The following is a 20,966-nucleotide window of genomic DNA, read 5'->3' on the forward strand; positions in this document are numbered from 1 at the left end:
ACTGATATATGCTAGATTGAATTAATTGAATGAACCGGTTGCTTTAATGTGTCTTAACGTGGACCTGTTTCAACTGACATCAAAGCATGAGGCAGTTATCCTGCTGTGTTAGTTTGCTGGGGCGGTCAAAATAATATATCACAGAATGGATGGTTTAAATGTCAGACACTTATTTTCTCACAGTTCTGGAGGCTGGGAAATGAAGACCCAGGTGCCGTCAGGTTTAGTTTCGACCTTGGCTTGTCGACGCCACCTTCTTGCTGTGTCCTCATGGTCTTGCCCATCCCAGGCATCTTCTGTGTGTCCTAACGCCCTCTCATAAGGCACCAGTCAGGTTGCATTCGGGTCCACTCTTATGCTCTCAATTTAGTCATCTTTGTAAAAGGTTTCTCTCCAAATAATTCTCATGTGTCAAAAGTTAGGGCTCCAACTTATGAATTTGGAGAGTATGCGATTGAGCCCATGACACCTGCCTTCATGATTGACAGCTGCAAAGTCAGGTTTGGGACCCAGAAGCCTCGGTGAGAAGGAACTTTGAGGCTGTCTACGCCAGGCTCCAGCTCCCACATAGGAGGCTCTTCTGCTTAAACTCTGAAGGTTTGGGGAGTTTCTCCATAAAAGGAAACCCGTTATTCCACTGGAGTGAAAATATACCCCCTCCAGCTGCTGCCGGCTCCTAGTGGTGCCTTCTGGAACCACAAAGTACAGACTCACCTCCCTTTTCCACATCGTGGCCCTCTAAGTATTTGAAAAGGTTTATTGTGTCTTTCATCTTTTCTCCTGCAGGCAGAACATCCCCAGAGAAAACAAGCTGCCTCACATTCAAAGAAAAATGCCAGGGCTGATGTATATATTTCAGATATGGATGTCCTTGACAAAAGCTTGCCAAGCATAACTGGGTTTTAATTTTAATATTCCCACTTTCAGAGTAGTTTATTTCTCAGACTCTTTACAAACATGAGAACAACTTAGTTTGCTTTAAACCAAGGATTAAATCCTGAAAAAATTGATTGGTGTAGAAAAGTAAATTGATACAGAAGCATAGAAAGAAGTTCCCCTATCAAGGATGTTGCTAGAGGAACTACCGCCAGATAGAATGAAGACCATGTCAATGAAAGAAAACATGACAAATGACACGTGACAAATTGTTAATCATCCCTTTGGTGCTCCACTCAACGTGATGGTAAGCAGACAGCCTTACATGATGGACCAGTTAGAGATACGAATAGAAGTCCCACCTTTCAAGTCATTGTTGCTTTTATTTAGTTGCTAAGTTATGTCCAACTCTTTGTGACCTGGTGGACTGTAGCTCGCCAGGTTCCTCTGTCCATGGGATTTCCCAGGCAAGAGTACTGGAGTGGGTTGCCACTTCCTTCTCCAAGGGATTGTTCTGACGCAGGGATCAAACCAGCATCTCCTGCATTGGCAAGCAGATGCTTTACTACTGAGCCACCTGGGAAGCCGCAAGTAATTGTTCATTGTAAATAAAGTGGAAGATTTCCCCCACTCCCACATCCCAGGCATTGTTAGTTGTAAAAAAGTGGGTGTCAGGACTTCCCTGGTGGACCGATCCAGTGGCTAAGACTCCATGCTCCCAATGCAGTGGGCCTGGGTTCAATCCCTGGTCAGGGAACTAGATCCCACATGCCTTGATTAAGAGTTCCCCATGAAGGAAAAAGTGAAAGTGAAAGTCTCAGTCATGTCCAACTCTTTGTGACCCTGTGGACTATATAGCCCATGGAATTCTCCAGGCGAGAATACTGGAGTGGTTAGCCATTCCCTTCTCCAGGGGATCTTCCCAACCCAGGGATCGAACCCAGGTCTCCTGCATTGCAGGCAGATTCTTTACCAGCTGAGCCACCAGGGAAGCCCCCCAAAATGTGGAACACTTAATGAATTTGCGTGTCATATGTGCTGCCGAAGCGAGCACAAGAGTTCCCATACCACAACTTAAAAAAAAAGATTCAAGTACTTCAAGGAAGATGGAATATCCTGCGTGCCACAACTAAGATCTGGTACAGCCAAATAAATAAATAAAACATAGCTTTAAAAAAAAATAAAGTGGAAGTGGATGATGTAAAAGCTTCGTGGCCCCCCTTTGTAAGCTCGGTGTACAGAAACCCAGTGATTTCCTCAAGCTCATCAAGCCTTGGGCCTGAGTGTCCCCCCGTTGTGTTAATTTCTGCCCTGTGTTCTGACGCACTAGGATTCTATCGTTGTCATGTTGATAAATGTATTACCATTGGCACCTGATGCTGTTCTGATCTTAATCCCCTGGGTAGCTCATTGGCTCATAGAGTCCTTTTTGTCCTCCGTCTTGTGAAGATTTTGAGTGATGAATCTTCATGTGAATCCATTGACACAACACGCTGGGTTCATGTGATCTCTCTTAGTCTAGAAACTTCATTCTTAGGAAGTTATGTCTTCCCCTCCCCTTTTTTTCTTTGCTCTCTTTTGGGGATTACTATTCTTCCGGTTTTAGAACTTCCAGAATGGTTCTAAGGGAAGCTTTTTTTTCCCATGTAGTTTGCATCTCTTTATTCTTGGAAACTGTCCTCAAGATTAGGTTTCATCTTTTTTTTTTAAAGAATACTTTCATTTGTTTAGCCGTGTGGGTCTTAGCTGTGGCCAGAGGGATCTCCCCCCCCCCCCCTCAGAATTAGATTATTTAATAGTTCCAGGAAGAGTATAATTTACAAAAGTACATTTGAATGATGTTAGGAAGATAGCAAGAGGACTTATTTGCTTAGCACAAAATGATTTCTTTAAATTAAACGATGTTCTTTCCACTGCAAATATTTTCCCCCCACACTCCGTAACCATCCCTTCTTTACCCTCTCCCACTCTCCCAGCCCACCCCTGCCACCATAAGTTCCTTCTCTGTGAGTCTCTTTTTGTTTTTTAAGTCAGTTCATTTGTATCATTTTAGATTCTACATATAAGGGATGCCATATGACATTTCTCCTTCTCTGCCTGACTGCCTTCACTCAATGTGGCATGCAGGATCTTTATTTGTGGCATGTGGGATCTAGTTCCCTGACCAGGGATGGGACTTGGGCCCCCTGCATTGGGAGCGAAGAGTCTTAGCCACTGGACCATCAGAGAAGTCCCTAGATTTCATCTTGTTACTATATTTTTAATTTCTAAGAACTGATTTGTGTTCTAAACATTCCATTCTTTTTTTTTTTTTTGGCCGAGCTGTTCAGCTTTTGGGATCTTGTTTCCCAACCAGGGAGACAGAACCTAGGCTGTCTGCAGTGAAAGTGTAGAGTCCTCACCACTGGACTGCCAGGGAATTCCCATGACCTTGGAATTTATGCAATAAATTTTGGTGAGCAGGACTTTGTTTTCTGGAAGGATCAGAAGTAAATTCTGTCATCCGGACTTTATTCTTCATCTAGGCAGTGGATTCTGTCTTGACTTAAAAGATATATTTTTATTAACTCTCACACTCTAGATTTGTAGAAAAGTTGTCTTTAGAGTAAGTTGTAATTCATGTGAATATAGGTTAAATAAATTTATTACTACTGTAAGTGTAAATTTTTGCTTTGCAAGGACTTTTGAAGCCAGCCTAAATATTCTAGTTGATTTTTTTTTTTTTAATTTATTTTTGGCTGCACTGGGTCTTTGTTGCTTCACATGCACTTTCTCTAGTTGAGGCTTCTCACTGCGGTGAGTTCTCTTGTTGCAGGGCATGGACTCTAGAATATGGACTCAGTAGTTGTGACTTGCAGGCTTAGTTGCCTTGTGGCATGTGGGTTCTTCCTGGACCAGAGATTGAAGCTGTGTCTCTTGCATTGGCAGGTAGATTCTTAACCACTGGACCACCAGGGAAATCCCTAGTTGACCTTTTAAGTTATATATATATATATATATAAACACATACATATATACACATATATATATATATACATATATAATACATTATATATAAAGTGAAATATATATATATATTTGAGCACGTATATATATGAGCTTCCCTGCTAGCTCAGATGGTAAAGAATACTCCTGCAATGTGAAAGACCTGGATTTGATCCCTGGGTTGGGAAGATCCCCTGGAGAAGGGAAAGGCTACCCACTCCAGTATTCTTCCCTGGAGAATTCCAGGGACAGAGGAGCCTGGCAGGCTACATGGGGTCTCAAAGACTTGGTCACGACTGAGCGATTTTCACTTTCACATTTCATATGTATATTTCCTTTTAAGCACTTTATTATTGTGTTGTGATTACAGCAAAAGTTGGCGGGAAAATAATAGATTTCAATGTATTAACTCAAATTAAGAAATTGTGAGAGAGACAGCTGCACCAATTAAATCTATCAATGGGAATTTAATTCCTTGCCACTTAGAGGCCACCAGGAACTCGTGTGTGGTCAAACCAAGTTAGGTTTCTTTAGCCCGTTATACTAAGGGAGAATTCCAGCATGGGTGGCTCAGTAACAGGGAGGTGGGAGGGCTTTATTATAGGATTTGTGCTTATGCGGGTGATTCTGAGAAAACAGTGAAAGAAGAAGAAAATTTAAAGTCTCGAGTGTGGCTTGCTGGTGTCACATCAGTTTCAGATGAGCAGCTGCAGTTTGTCATTGGGTCTTGGGTAGGTCATTACTGTTAGTTTTCTCTTCTCAGGGTGAACCTTCAGCTAGCCTCTCCCTCCCACTCCTTTTGAGAAGGACTTTCCAGGCAAATCAAAGATCCAGGGGAGCCTCAGGTTAATTACTGTTCGTGCAAGATGATGCTTCTCTTGTCAGGATGCATTTCTGAGAAATGGATGATAAAGGGCATTCTTGCTTTGTATAGACGTATTTTTTCAAAGGATTCTTTTAAAATGAGACTTCACTATATTTAAAGCAGTATTTCTCAACCTTTTCACCACTGCCTTGCCCAGCTAAGTCTTTTTTCCATAAGTCGTCCCCCTCACCCCGCAACATTTTTATAGCAGAGGCACACTATATACCAGTTTATATAATAAGGATACCTCTATTTGTCTGTCTCTATATATTGTGCTCTGCTCAGGCTCTCCGCCATGCAACCCCATGGACTGTAGCCCACCAGGCTTCTCTGTCCATGGAATTTTTCAGGAAAGAATACTGGAGTGGGTTGCCATTTCATCCTCCAGGGGATCTTCCCGACCCAAGGATTGAACCCTTGTCTTCTGGGTCTCCTGCACTGTAGGCAGATTCTTACCTGCTGAGCCGTCAGGGAAGCCTGTGCTTCATATATAAAAGAATAAGGTCAACCATGAACCAGTTTTCACCCCATTGGGGAATGGATAGTTTAGACATTATAGCTAACATTTATTATGTTTCTCAAATACACTTGGTAGTACTAAGACTAACTTTTACTTGCACCTCAGAATAACATCAGCGTTAGTGGTGTCCTTATTCTCCCATCAGTTGAAGCCCAGAGAGTTAGAAGAATTCCTTACTCCTGGCCATACTGCTATCAGAAGAACCAGAACTACAACTCGTTTTTAAGACTTCGCAATCTTCTTTAGACCAAACCAAATTACGAGTGTTCCGAGCCTTAAGAAGAACAAAGGATTTGAACACAAGGCACTCAGGAACTAATTTGATTCCTGTGCCAACACCTGACCACATTTGGTAGTGAAACACCTTTTTGCTTATTTGCTAATTTTTAGAAGATTACACTTTGACTTGAATCTGCTTTCAGCTTGCTAGTTCATATATTCCATGATCGGGAGTTTAAGAGCATGATTGAGACTGCATTGCATTTTATTTATTTATTTTATTTCGGGGCTGCAGAGTCTTTGTTGCTGCGAGAGGACTTTCTCTAGTTATGGGCAGCGGGGACTACTCTCTAGTTGCAGTGGCTTTTCTTGTTGCGAAGCACAGGCTCTAGGCGCACGGGCTTCAGTAGTTGCTACTCTATGGGGCTCAGTAGTTGAGACGCGTGGGCTTAGTTGCTCCTTGGCATGTGGAATCTTCCTGGACCAGGGATCGAACCCGTGTCCCTTGCATCAGCAGGTGAATTCTTTGGACCACCAGGGAAGCCCCAAGTCTCTGCCTTGCATTTTTAATGCAATCAGAGGTATCGCTCGAAGGTTCAAGGTCTGGCAGCGCAAAGCCCCTCTGCGTAACAACCACAAGCTGATTATCAAATGTGCTTGCCTTCTAACCGTGAGAGTAACGGAGCTTGTTGTAGATTTGTAGGAAAATATCAGGACAGAAATTGCCCATAATTCCACTATGGTTGGTTTTTGATAGTTTTCTTTTTGGGCTCTTTTTTTGCTCAGCCTCACTTATGGGAACATGTTTTAGAAAGCAAAATCAAGATCGTATTGAATATATAGTGTATATACTGAACAAAAAGGTGTGTGGCTTTCTACATCAGTGTAAGCATTTCTCCATGTCATTAACTGCTTCAAACATGTTGTTTTGCAAGATAGTCCAATGAAGAGTTAAATAAACTATTTTCCTAGTATTGGGACACTTAAGTTCTTTAAATATATTATACATCCCAAGCAGTTAAAATTTTCATATATAAATTTATACTTTGATTTGGTATAGCTAATAAAAGTAGAATTGCCAAGTCAAAGAATATAAAAACATGTGAACTCAACAAGAGGAGAAATAAACTTATTCTATGTCACTTTTATTATTTGGATTGAGTTTTTCTTAATATTTAATTTCCCCTTGCCTATGTGGGTTGTTTTTTTTTTTGATAAATTGTCTTGTTAAGTGACTTTTAAATCCCCCTTAGCTTTTCTGTTGTATTACAATAGTCCCTTTGAGGAACTAGTCTTCAGATTATTTGTCTTGAGGATTTTGAATCAAAATAACCATGTCTACACAAACATGTCCAATTCAACTGGACCATAAAATTCAATTAGCTGGTATTTGCCTGTGTTCGTAGCAAAGGAGCAGAGAAGACTTGAAAATACACTGAACCCAGGAGAACCTGCCCGATGTCATTTAATTCAGTGTATAGTTTCATCTTCTTCATGGTTATTAGTTGGCAACAACTTCTAACTCAACCCGAGATGATCTTTGAAGCATTTTAAAGGAGCAACAGTGTGTAGAGACTCCTTTAGACTTCATCTGCCCTTTGCAGCCAGAGGAAAAGCAACTTCACTGGGTTTGGGTTTATTTTCCTCTGAATGTAAAGCCTGGGGTAAAAAGAAAAATGGAAGGAAGGATGATGGGGGTTAGGAGTGGATTTGGGGTGAGTCCGAGTCTCTGGTTCCCGATGCTCGATCCCTGGGTCAGGAAGATCCCCTGGAGGAGGAAATGGCAACCCACTCCTGTGTTCTTGCCTGGAGAATCCCATGGACAGAGGAGCCTGACGGGCTATAGTCTGTGGGGTCGCAGAGTTGGACATAACTGAATCGACTTAGCATGCACGCTCAAGTCCCTAGTTCCCGATTCTCACGTGTAGGTTAAATGCCTCCCTGGAGGAAGTTAATGAACCTCGCATCTGTGCTGACCCTGGTGTCTTGGTCTCTGTCCTGATTGCAGCTTTTTGTCCACTTGTCCAGCCTCCCTGGACTGCGAGGCTTCCTGAGTTCTCATCCTGAGTCACTGCTTTGTGATGCTCATGCTTCACACTATTTCTGCTATTTCCATCTTTGAATCCTCTCCACCTTGGGCTTCAAGGCCATTCTCTCCTTGATGGCCTCTAATCTCTGTCCATTCTCAGAGCTGTTCTCAGATTCGTCTTCCTCGGTGTTCCAGACCTTTGACTTCACCTGCCGCATTCCATTCGGATGATCTCAGAGATGTGAGTGCTGCCAACTTTTTGACTCCTTCCTCACCTTGGTCACCATGGTTTCCATTGATTTTATTTCTAGAGCATCTTTCTCGTTGTTTTTACTGCTCAGTTACTTTTTCTAAATCACGGTTCGAACTGTGTGACGCTAGCTCTGCTCCAAAACCTTCCATGGTTTCCTGCAGCCTCCAGAACTCATACGAAATTCTTTTTCCTTAAAAAAAAAAAAAAAAAAAAAAGGTTTCATATCATCCACACATCATTCAGGTGACCCATTTAAAGTATACATGTTTTTGGTTTCTAGTATAGTCACAGAAATTTACAACCATCAGCACAGTCAATTTTTGAACATTTTCATTTCATGGCAAAGAACCACCATACATGTTAGCAGCCTCTCTTTCCAGCTCTCTGGGTCTGAGTAACTGCTAGTCCACTTTCTGTCCTTATAGATTTGCCTGTTCCCGATGTAATTAAATAATATGTCAACACACCAATGTACGAGGGTCCAGTTTCTTCTTTCTTTGTTATCTTGTTGCTCTTTTTGATTATAGACATTCTAGTGAGTGTGAATTGGTATCTCATTGTGGTTTTGATTTGCATTTTCCTAATGGCTCATAACCTTGAGCATCTTTTCATGTGCTCGTTTTGTGTTTTCCTCCTTAGAGCAATGTCCATTCAGATCCTTTATCATTTTTAAGATATATTTATTATCTTTGTCATGGTGCATGGACTTTCCAGTTGTGGGGTGCAGGCTCTCTAGCTGTGGCCCAAGAGTGGGATCTTAGTTCTCTGACCAGGAATTGAACACAGGCCATGGCAATAAAAGAACCGAGTCTTAACCACAGGACCACCAGGGAATGCGGATCTTTTTTTCTTTTAATTTGGGTTATTTGTTATAAGGTTCTTATCATGTCCTTCAGATCCCTTCATACTCTGGCCTCCAATGTAATATGTCTTGTCTCATCTCTAGTTACCACTTCTGTCCCTTCCTGCTCCCAGTCTCCCCAAGCTGACTCTGAGCCTGTGCCTGCCTGAAGTCACATCAGTTGTGTCTGACTCTTTGCGACCCCATGGACTGTAGCCCACCAGGCTCCTCTGTCCATGGGATTTTACAGGCAAGAATACTGGAGTGGGTTGCCATTTCCTTCTCCAGGGGATCTTCCCAACCCAGGGATCGAACCCTCGTCTCTTAAGTCTTGTGCGTTGGCAGGGCGGTTTCTTTGCCACTAGTGCCACCTGGGAAGCCCCAAAGCTACAAAGAACTCACTAATGCTCCCTAAATGGCCCGTTCCTGCCTCTCCCCATGCCGCCCCTCTGCAGGACTGCCTGCATCTGCTCATCCTCAGGTTGGATTGCCCCCTCGAATCTCCCATCATTTCAGAGGCTAGCTCAGACGTTACCTGAGGTGAGCTACATTGAAGTGACCCCAGTTCTTCCCTTGGGTGTGTTTACCACCCAAGACTGAGGTCCCCAAGGGTAAGGACAGTATCCAACTGTATCCCCAGCACAATTAACGCGGAGCTAGAATTTGGTAAATATTTGTTGAATGAACTAGGAAGTTTGGGAAAAACACTTATTCCCCCCCAGCCATCCACTTATTTAAGATATTGGTAAACGTTTTCCCATCATTTTTGCTTTTTGCTTTGGGTGATGATGTATTCCTCTAAACATTCTGATGTAACAAAAAGAAGCAAATAAGGAATGGAAGTGATAACCAAAGAAGGTTGCCTGCATTGTACACTTACCTGGGGTCCAATCTTTATTCCAGCTTTTATCCTGATTGATGACTTTTCTGTGTAAATCCAAGACACAACAGAGGCTTATCGGGCAGCTGTGCCACACGCCCTGTCCTTGATTACGCTTTGAGGTGGAGATCCAACAAGGACTGTCTGCTGAGAGAGGTGACAGCTTGCCACATGATCTCTTGCTTGGCCTCCAGGTTTAAACTGTCTCTAAGAATATCAAGTCCACTGTGTTGGTGTCTTCACCAATGTCATAAAAAGAAAAAAATTAAAAAGTTCAAGCACCAAAGCTGAATAGCAATACATTTACCTTTTGAAATGTTTTAAGATATTTCTCCATCCAAATGATGTTTCTTCCATCCAGATGATGCCTGTCCTGTTGTTAGAATTTGGACTTTTTATTCCAAAAAATTATGTTTCGCTATACTGCACAGGTACCGGAGGATCTTAGTTCCCTGACCAGGGATGGAACCCGTGCCTCCTGCAGTGGAAGTGCCAGGGAAATCCCAAAATTTGGAGTTTTAGAAAGGAGAGGAGCTGGTGACACAACCAAGCAAGGTCAGAATCAACAGATCCATCTAGAAGTTTGACTGTCCTTGAGGTGGCGCCAGGTGATAGCCATCTGCTGCCCCCAGCAGCTGGTGCTGAGAAATGACCCAGCTGAGACCTCAGCTCCCGGGGGAGCCCAGGCGGGTGCACACGTTTTGGAAGCCTGTATGTAGACCACTCATTTCATGAGGCCAGCAGAGCAGCCCGCAGAGCTGGCTTTCTCCCTGATTTTGCACAACTAAGGGACTCTCCAGGTTTGGGGGTGGGGGGTAGCGGGGATAGATAGATAGGGGCGGGGAGCAGAAGAATGCAGAGCTGCTCTGACCCCTTGGCTACGAGGACTCTGGAGGGACAATAAGCACCAGCAACATTTCACACGCACCAGACGGACTGTAATTGAAGCAATTTGTGAACCAAAGTGAAGGCTCCTCTAGGGGAAGATAAAGGGTTAGGAGGCTGCTCAGTGGCTGTCTCTGGGAATCAGCTCCCAGGCGTCAGGACTAGGCGCATCACTGCTGTTCCCAAGCGGACGTATGGCTAGGCTGGGTGTTGGCGGAAATGTAAGGGGGAGGTCGGATCTAGAGAGAGGCAGAAGATGGTTTATTCAACGAGGTCTGATCGCCCGCAGCGGTGCCGCCTTAACCTTGCTCATTGCAGGCCTGATATGGTGCGTGACGCCCCCTCGCGGCCAGAGGGAGCAACGACGTGTCATGCCTGCCTGCCTGCCTGTGCTTTTTGGGTTTTTCTTGATAATTCTGTTCCCCTCCTCCCTCCTCTTTTTCTGTGCCCACTCTGGTCCACCCAAGTGCCCCACCTTTCTCCCTGGCCCTCGAGCAGCGATGAGCAAGATCTTCACTGTCTGAAGAAAAAGTAAAACCTGTCTTTTGTTTACTTAGAGGGAGAGCCTGTACTAATGGGGTTGGACAGGCAAGGCATGAAGTGATAAAGAGGAAAAGGATGAAAAAAAAAGGGAAAGAAACCCCAGGGGACCTAAAACGAACCTATGCTAACAGAAAATTAACATGGGAAATAATGTGTAAAAATCGTAAGAACCCTCCAACTTATCACTTACCCTGTGTCTTTATACAGAATAAATCTGAAATTGCATTGAAAAAAAGATTTTACAAATGTAAGGCTGCTTGAAAATTTCTGAGTTTTTTGTTTTTTTTTTTAAATTTCTGAGTTTTAAATATTGGCTCTGACGGATTTTCATGCTGTGTGTCTGTTAGCTAACTTCTACCATTAAAAAAAAAAAGGCTCAAATATTTAGGTTTTTTCTTTTTTTTTTAAGTTTCCTTGATTAAGTGTTGAAGACACATGTTCGCCTTGTAACAGCCCTTCTCAAAGAGTTCAGGAAACAGGACAACTGAGGGTTGCCAACGCCAGATCAGTGCAGTGCGTGTGTGAAGCAGATGGTGAAAATATAAAATATTATAGGTGCTAAAAAGGGAACAGCATTTTTGCACCTCATCAGCCTCTAAACAAACATAAGGATATACAGAACACAGTGTTTTTGTTTTTTTAATGGCAGTAGAATTTAATGTCTTTCTTTAAGTAATATTAAAAAGCTGAGCCACAGAACTTAATCGGTGCCAGGAATGAAGTAACGGTTTAGATAAAATGCTGCTGACTCTGGTCTTATTCATCCCAGCAACTCTGAAACCCTCCCCGGGTCTCGGCAGAGCCTTACTGACCACGAACAGAGGCCAGCTACGGGGAGGGTTCCTCTCCTTTAAAGCGAAACACATGACTCGGAGCGCGGTGCCAAGTCCCCGGAGCGCAGGGCGGGCGGGCCAGCCCCCCGGCCCCCCGGCCCGCCGGCCCGGATGGGTGGGTGGGTCCGCGTATAATTAGCCGGGGAAAGGCAGCCTCAGTCCACTTCTGGCTGCAGCTCCGACGGCATCTCTGGTTTTCCCTGGTCTTCCGAGGGTGGCCTGGCGCCCAGCTCTTTTCTGATCCCAGCGTAGGCTGCGGTGGGGGGCCGCTGGCAAGACCCCGTGCGGCTCCTGCCACGTGCCCTAGGAGGTAGAGGCTCGCCACTCTCTGGGCTCCAAGGTGCGCTGTGCGATGATGCTGGGCGTCCTCACTATCACAGGTAAGGGGAAGGCTGGGTCTGCTCTATATTCTGCCTCCGTGGCAGGTGGAGGAACCTGCGCTTGGCCAGGGGTGGGGGTGAGGGGTGGTGCAGGGCACCTGGCTCGACGCACCCTGATGGACCCTAACTTCTCTCGCTGTGCTGACTTTTTGATCCGAAGAGCATTCTCTCTTTGGCTCAGCAGGGCCAAGCAAACCCAGCGCTTTCTTCTTGCCCATGCAGGAATCTTCCTGATGCCCAGGGGAGACCTGGAGAGTGTGTGTGTGTGTGTGTGTGTGTGTGTGTGTGTAAGGGACTGCACCTCTCGCCTTGGTGAAGGGAAAGGACGCGATTGTCACAGCCTAACTGCCTGCTATAGTCATGAAAAAAAAGTAAATTCTTGTTGAGAAATTGCAGTATTTGACATTTTGACCTGCTTATTAGAACTTTCAATGAAGAATCATTTAGGGGACTACAATGTTAGCTCTGGTTTATGTGGTGGTTTCAATGAAGCCATAGTTACTATAAAATTAGTGACAAAGCTTGCTTTCTAGAAATCTGGCTGTGAATGTGAATGACAATATTTCATAGCCATCTCTAGCAAATAAGTTACAGATATAAAACTTTTGGAATGTACTCAGGACTCCTCTAACTTGTCATTTGATGTTTTCGTGCAGTTACACTGTAGCTTCCGTCCTTAGGAATCTGCCTGTTTCCTCCCCCTTTCTGCCTTTTCTCCTCTCTTCAAAAATTAAACTCCATCTGCTAATTTAGGTTTATAAGATCAGCTCCTCTCTAAACATTTGAGATCATTGCTCTCCAAATATGTGTTTTCTTAAAAGCACAGTGTAGCATTTCTAGGACTTACAATTTTTCTCAATGCAATTGCCTCTGCAAAGCCTTGTCCTCCTCTGGAATTTGAAATGAATGTGAAAGTTGAGTGAAACAAAAAAATACCTTTCACTTCCTATAGATTAGCTTGTTTACTTTGAGATTTCCTTAACATTCCTTCCCTGAGTTAACTCAACTAGCCTTTCTACTCTTTAACTCGTGTGAAAATTTACCTGATGCTTAAAAAAATTTTTTTTAATTGTTAGACTATGCAACATTTGAAAATAAAAAACACAGAATTCATTTTTTTCCCAGATCATTAACTTTTCTGTGAATGAGATATAAAAATGCTCAACCCTGGGTAGGGCTGCCTGGGAGAGCAGTTTGTGGGGTGTCACAGCCGGAGGTGGGGTTTCTATGGTCATGACTTTTCCTGGGTGCTTTTTGTGTATAGTACCATCTTTATCACATTCACTATTTGATGAGTTTATCACATGCTGAGTTTCCTATGGGGAAGAAATGTCCTTTTTAGCAAAAATTGAGTTCGCCACCAGCTTGGGATGCTTGTGAAGTGAAAGTCACTCAGTTGTGTCTGACTCTTTGTGACCCATGGACTGTAGCCCACCAGACTCCTCTGTCCATGGAATTCTCCAGGCAAGAATCCTGGAGTGGGTGATGCTTGAGGGGGCTTTAAAAAACTGGTTCAGATAATCCTAATGGAATGCTAAATGTTGGAAAGGCTGTCTAACTTTTAGAGCAACTTTAGGTAGCAGGGTTGATTGCTTCCTGAGTTTTACTTTTATTACAATGTTGATATGAAGGATGTGACAAAATATGGTACTTTTTCCTGGTTAAAGCAAAGTATGCAGAAAATCTTAAACTCCAAAGCTTTAATCAAAACAAATAACCATTTTATAGTAGAAGTGAAAATTAAAAAAGGAATTTTAGCTGTCTTCTTAAAAATATTTTATTTATTTATTTGTTTTTGGCAGTGCTGGGTCTTCCTTGCTGTGATGGCTTGGATTTTCTCTAGTTGGGGCGAGTAGGGGCTACTCTCTGGTTGCGGTGTGCGGGCTTTTCGGTTCGGTAGCTTCTCTTTTTGTGCCGGTCCTGGGCTCTAGAGCACAGACTCAATAGTTGCGGCACACAGGCTTAGTTGCTCCTTGGCCTGTGGGATCTTCCCGGATCAGGGATGGAACCCATGTCTCCTGCATTGGCAGGCAGATTCTTTATCACCGAGCCACCAGGGAAGCCCCCTGTCTTTTTTTTTTCCCCCTCTGCAAGTTATTCTTCGAGGAAGATTTACAATCAATATTCTTTAAATAGCTGGTTAGAATCTTGAAAAGCAATGTACTTTTAAAATTAGCATTCAGGATTGATGGACTATCCAAAGGTTTCTTGTCATTTAGGCATTGCTCATTTAAATCATGTAGGAGAAAGTTACTCTCGGCTTCTTTAGTGAGATGGCCTTAATGTGAGAATGTATTTCAATTTCACAATTAATAGGAATTGGGCAAGATTGATGACATTTTTAATAGGAATTGGGCAGGTTTGATGACGTTTTTGTAGAACAGCTTAGGAATGAGTTTTCATTTTGTAAGGGAGGGCAAAGCTGTCACCTAATACTGACCATTATTGTCCTCTCCCCAGACCTTGTGCACACACCCGCCTGAAATGAATACAACAAACTTTGAAGCAGGAGATGACTGATTTTTCACATCACATGCTATTGCCTTTCCTGAAGTCTTTCTCTCACATTGTGTTAGCAGTGGCCTTAGTTTAAAAAAGTAGAAAATAGAGACCTCCCTGGGGGTCAAGTGGTTAACACTCCGTGCTCTCAAAGAAGGGGCATGGGTTCGAGTCCCAGTCAAGGAACTAAGATCCCACTTGCCATGTGGCATGACCAAGAAAATGAAATTTAAAAACAAATACTAGAAAATAAGTAATTGAACATGACGATGATGAAAGAGGTATCTTCTTTCCACCCATATATCAGTGATATGGTAGCAAAAAAGGACTGTTTTGAATTAGGAAAATATCTTTCCTGCTTTCCCTAACTCACACACATTATTGAGACTAAATGGAGAATACTATGAGGAGTTAGGGCAACAATATTCTTGATCTCTAGAGTGGGATGACTCCTCCAATATCATGCCAGTTCTAGATTACTGATAATGTATATCTTTATGCAAATCATTTTATAGGATTAAAAAAATAGCACCACCACCCTCCACACGGCTGCTTCTCTCTGCTGAGGGACTTGTGAGACGTGAAATTAATTACCTCACAACTCTGGCTGGGTAACTGCCTTGTACTGTGTACCCACTCTAGTGGCTATGATCACTATTTCCCACAATAATCCTGCAAAAGGTGGTTACCTAATAATCCCCTTTTTATCATGAAAAATCATTTTCTCTTGGTGTTCCCAGCTACTAAGAGGCACAGCTGTGGAGTCACTTTTAAAGGACCTCTTCTTCTCGTAAAGGATGCTGACACTGGTTTTGCGGTGAGCACAATTTCACACGCCGGCTCAGATGTAAAAGGGACCAGGGAACGTCAGTATCCAGGACTGTATGCTCCTGTACTGGCCTTTGCTGAGTTTTAAACCCAGTTACACATCTCCTGGAGGCTTCTGTGGTTGATGAGCATTAGAACGAGGGGAGTTGGTTCGGTGTGTAAGATATAAAGGATGGATTTAGAATGCAGAGAATTCCTGGAGAAATTCCAGGACAATGCTGCAAATCGTGGGGGAAAGCTAACCAGTTCCAGATGTCACAGCAAGCAGTCCTGAAGCGCTCGGGGACTGAACAGAGCTGGTTATACTAAACCCCAAAAAAAGAAAAAAAAAAAATCGATGTTATAACTGTATTCGAGATGCACTTTTCTTTTGACAAACGTAGTTAAGTTTGGATAAAAACATTAACATTTTTTAATCTATAATATGACATATTCCTTAAAAGTTTTTTATTTCTTTTAAACCTCTGAAATAAAAGAAAATAAGTCATATTTTCATCACTTAATCACTTGAGTATTTGGAAGAGTAAGGAAAGAAAGTCGATCCTGCAGATTTTGGACTCACAACTGGTTCTTGCATTTTGTGGAGATTGGGGTGGGGAGGTGTCTGTGTGGGGATCAAGGCAGGAGACTGGATCTTTAAACCTTTTGGAATCAAGGACCCTTTGAGTCTTGGGGGAGGTGGGGGATTATATTTCACAAGGAAAATGTATGTTTGTTCATACTTATCATAGACTTCTTGTGAGTGATTTTATAAATTGGGATTGACTGGATATTTATGAGCAGATAAACACAATTTGGTAGAAGATGACACCAAAATAGGAAAAACTTTGACAATTCTCTGCCAAAGTTGAATTTCTATCCAGGAAATGCTTTCAAAAATTTGGGTTTCTTTTGACATTACTAAAGATACAACTGTTCATATATTTTCAAATTTATTTCACTTCACTAATGTTCAGTCGCCTTTTCTTTTAAGCCTTGGAAGGGTTTGTTAAATTGTTCAAAATATTCAGCAACTCAGATTATTATTGTCACAGATTTGAAGTATTGTCCTGTAAAGTAGTAACTGAGGCTAGTTTATACTTTTAAAAATTAAAATGTAGTGGCAGAAGGATATACTACCAGCTGTCTCTTTTCTTTTCCATTTCACTTTCCACACTGTCTTCTTTAAGGAGATCTTTCATTCGTCTTAGAAAAACATAGCAACAAACAAAAAGCTTACTCAGAGTCTTTGTTCTGACAAGACAGCTTCAGAAGCTGTACTATCACTTCCCCTGGGACCTCCCTTTATCCTTCCTGCATCTATAAAGCTATACATTAACTCTAAGGAAGCTTCTTCTAGGTCATATGCAGAGGTGTCTCAGATGGTAAAGAATCTGCCTGCAATGCAGAATACCCAGGTTCAATCCCTGGGTTGGGAAGCTCCCCTGGAGAAGGAAATGGCAACCCATGTTCTTGCCTGGAGAATCCCATGGACAGAGGAGCCTAGTGAGCTACAGTCTATGGGGTCGCAATGAGTCAGACATGACTGAGCGACTAACACTTTCAAGTGAGTTAAAGCACTTTCTACATAATTTTTTAAATCATCTTTTTCTTTTCCAAGTAATGTTTCCAGCATATTGACACTGTCTCATAAAGGCATATGACTAAAATCTTCTCCCAGAAAAAAAAAATAGAAATAGTTTATTTTTATGCTGATGTTTACTTAAGAATCAAGACTTGAATGATGTTGCTTCCCCAAATGGCTTTAGTGGAAAACATGTTGACCCACACCATGTACCTGGTAAGACTGTGTTTAGCATGCTCCTGATCAGTGTGTGGACCCCTGCGATGACTGTAGTCTTTGCTCACCCTTCGAAGTGACTGGGGTGGGACCAGTGATGAGCAGGACCCCATGAAGATGAAAGTATCTCCCGGTCCTGCCTCCCAGAGCCCTTCCCCGATGACACTCAGACCAACTCCTTTTCCCAACCTTTTGACCATCTTTGATGCCCAGTGAGAATGTAGAGTTTCAAGGTAAACCATAGCATCACTGAATATGTGAGCACCTTGTTTGGACTTTATGGGCATTCAAGAGACTTGCAGTATTAACAGCAGCATTCTGCAAAATGGCTGGATAATTCAGTGTTCTGCAGGAAGGACAGTTATGCATTGTATCAGAAAGGCTCAGCCTAAAACCAGTTATCCTGTGGAAGGACTTTTTGGGTACCAAGAAAGTACATTTCCAAATCAATGGTGCTTAGATAATCAAGCTTTTTTTATTTTCCTCTTCCTTTCCCATTGGACAAATCTAAGGCAGACCGTAATTCCGTAGGGAGCTGATGTCAAGTTAGAGCAGGGGAGGACTTCCCTGGTGGTCTAGTGGTTAAGGATCTGCCTGCCAATGTAGGGGAAACGGCTTCGATCCCCGATCCAGAAAGATCCCATGTGCTATGGAGCAGCTAAGCCCCAGAGCCACGACTACTGAAGCCGGGCTCTGCAACCAGAGAAAGCCAATGGCCAGCAAGGAAGACCCAGTGCAACCAAAAAATAAATTCAAAAAAATTAGAGCAGAGGAGATTTTGAAGTCATTGAATGTATTATTGGGGTGGGAAGGAATTGTGTTGAAATGAAATGCTCGTTAGCGTGGTCGTGAGTAGATTCTGCCATGCTGTGTCCAAATAGGTGGACACTGGGTCTTTCTTGGAAGCCGCCACCCCCCACCCCCAGCCCTGCCTCCATCACAGTCTGCCTCCTGGCACTCACCGGCTTCCCGGACTCCCAAGAGCAAACCTGCCGGCCTGGTCCCTCCTCTCTGCCACCCCACATTTTGGGGCTATTCTTTTATGTGTGTAACAGCCACCTGGTTTGCTGACCAAGCTAAGGTCTTTAAGTCACTCAGAACCTGCATGCAGACTAGAAGTGTTTCTCATAGAAACGCCTTTGAGGAGCTTTCTGCTAAGGACAAACTGGAAGGGGGGCGGGACGTCTGCCAGTCTCCCAGCCTCCAGCTTCAGCCTGAACCTGGGAAATGTGAGGTCATGCTGCTGGATACTGTGTGGAGTTGGGGGCTGGGAAGGCAGGGAGGGTGGGGAAGGGAGGTCCACACAGGAAGAAAGGCTCGGTCACGTATGAGCCTTCACTTGGTCCAAAATGGGGTAGAAAGATCTAGATCTTTTCATGGTGCAAATAAAAAGAACAGGTAGGGAGTTAACTCAGAATGCCCGTTTTTCCCCTCGAAGTCTTTGTGTCGGGAGTCAAAGAGATAAAAACAGATGTGATGTGGCATTCGACTTCGCAGAACTTGAAAGAGCAGCTAAACTTTACATATTTCCATAGCATCTTGTGGTCCTGAAAGTCTAGGAGTGTCTCAAGGCTACCGGTTCTGCTGCTCACGACTGCCCTCTTCTGTTCAAAAGCTCCTTCCTGGGTTTGGACGATGATTTTATACACATGAGTGCAGTAAGGAAAAATGGAACCAACAGAAATTGTCTAAAAACAAGGAGACATAAAAATAAACTATGCAACCATTTGAAGACTATTAAATAATTTATCCAGAAGAAGATACAGATATTAATAGCTATTATCACTGGACATTCCCTCGTAGCTCAGATAATGAGCCATCATTCCCTGGTGGTAAAGAATCTGTCTGCAATGTGGAAGACCCGGGTTCGATCCCTGGTCAGGAAGATTCCCTGGAGAAGGGAATGGCAACCCACTCCAGTATTCCCACCTGGAGAATTCCATGGACTCGGGAGCCTGGCAGGCTTCAGTCTGTGGGGTTGCAAAGACTGAGCGACTAACACTTTAAACACTTAACTGCTGAACATTGTCTTTATGGATGTATTCCCAATTTTCTGTATTTTTAAATCTTCAACAATTTATGTAGATGACTGTTGGAATTGGTAAAAAGTAATTAAAACTTCTGAGGAAAACAGTCAAGCAAAAAAAAAAAAAAGCCATTCTAGTGGTTTTTGTTTTGTTTTTATTATAGACAGCCAACTGAGTGTTTTACCCTCCTAACTAGCCTTTGAAGGGAATGGCTGAGGGCACCCATGTTATAGGTGAGGACACAGAAGAGAAACTTCAAGAATTGTGCCCAAGGATCCAGTGCAGCTGAAATGCAAACACCAGTCTGTCTCCAGAACTTCTGGTCTTTGCTCTCCATCCTTTGTACCTGAATTCTGTCTCTTCTTTGAGGGATGGGAGAAGAATTTGGCTGTTACTTAGTCATTGATAAAAATTTGTATTATGGTATATCGTGTGAGGCAAAGAGCCAGAGTGTGAATCATTACCCTCTCCATTTTTGTTGTTCTATTTTTATTAGTCATCTGCACTTGTTTATTCTTCTGATGGTTTAAAACAATTTTAAACTTAGAGAAAGTAACAAAATTAAAAATAGCTCAGGGCACATCATGTACCTTTTACCTAAATTTACCCCTTAACATTTTGTCTCATTTGCTTCATTATTTACTCTGTTGGTTTATGTTGGAAAACAAAATTAAAAAAAAAAAAATGCATACAGCGGCTTCCCTGGCTCAATGGTAAAGAATCCACCTGCCAACGGAGGAGACACGAGTTCGATCCCTGATCCAGGAGGATCTCACATGCTTTGGAGCAACTCAGGCTGCAAGCCATAACTATTGAGCATGTGCTCTAGGGCCTGGGAGCCACAACTGAAGTTTGCACGCCCTAGAGCCTGTGCTCTGAAACAAGAGAACCACAGAGAGAAGCCCTCACAGCAACTAGAGAAAGGTTTTTGCAGCAATGAAGACCCAGCAAACCAAAAAAAAAAAAACCAGCATACAAGGACTTCCCTGGTATTCCAGTGGTTAAGACTCCTAGCTCCCAATGCAGGTGACCCAGGTTCGATCCCTAGTCAGGGAACTAGATCCCACATGCCACAACTAAGGATCCCACATGCTGCAACTAAGACCCAGAGCAGCCAGATAAATATTTTTTAAAAAGCAGCATCCAGGTTCCTGTTATGTCTTATGTAGGCATGAGATGTGAAGCTTTCTGAACCATCTGAGGGTAAGTTACACACATCAGGATCATTCACTCCTAAATGCTTCAGTGTGTATTTCCTAAGAATAGAGATATTTCCTGTAGTAAGCATAATACCGTTATCAGTGTCGGATATTTGCATTGTCACAAGACTTTTATGTAGTCTGCCATTCTTTTCCAATCTTGTCAGTTATTTAATAATGTCCCCTTTGGCATTCTCCTCTTACATTACAAGATCCAGCCTCAGGTATTATGTCCTAATCTCTTGAGCCTCTTTTAATCTGGAACATTTGTGTAACCTTTGTCTTTTGGATATTGACATGTTGGAAGCATGTAGTTCTCCTCCCGTTTCTACCACCCTCCTCATTTTGTGTTTGTTTTGCATGTAGGTTGTGCATCCTTCACCACAGGTGACATTGTGTTGCCCTCAGGGTATTGTAGACAGTGTCCACATGTCCCTCATAGGTTGATGTTAAGTTGTCCAATTTCTCCACCCTTCCAACTATTAGGCATGTAAATATCCTGCCTAACTCTCCCCACCCCACCC

General features: G+C 43.0%; 1 protein-coding gene across 2 annotated transcripts in view; it reads left to right on the forward strand.

Annotated features, from left to right (window-relative positions):
* The window catches only part of AKAP12 (A-kinase anchoring protein 12), a 104,082-nt gene that overhangs the window by 66,906 nt on the left and 16,210 nt on the right, over positions 1 to 20,966 (forward strand). Inside the window, exon 1 of one of the 2 annotated variants that reach the window (XM_061130480.1) lies at positions 11,886 to 12,109. The exons of the other annotated variant lie outside the window; for it this stretch is intronic. Within the exon in view, the coding sequence (XP_060986463.1) occupies positions 12,082 to 12,109 (28 nt within the window). The 5' untranslated portion in view covers positions 11,886 to 12,081. Of the gene's footprint in view, positions 1 to 11,885; positions 12,110 to 20,966 lie in introns of those variants that run through there. 2 annotated transcript variants of the gene reach the window in all.

Source organism: Dama dama, chromosome 26 (assembly GCF_033118175.1).
Source record: "Dama dama isolate Ldn47 chromosome 26, ASM3311817v1, whole genome shotgun sequence".
Taxonomy (NCBI): Eukaryota; Metazoa; Chordata; class Mammalia; order Artiodactyla; family Cervidae; genus Dama; species Dama dama.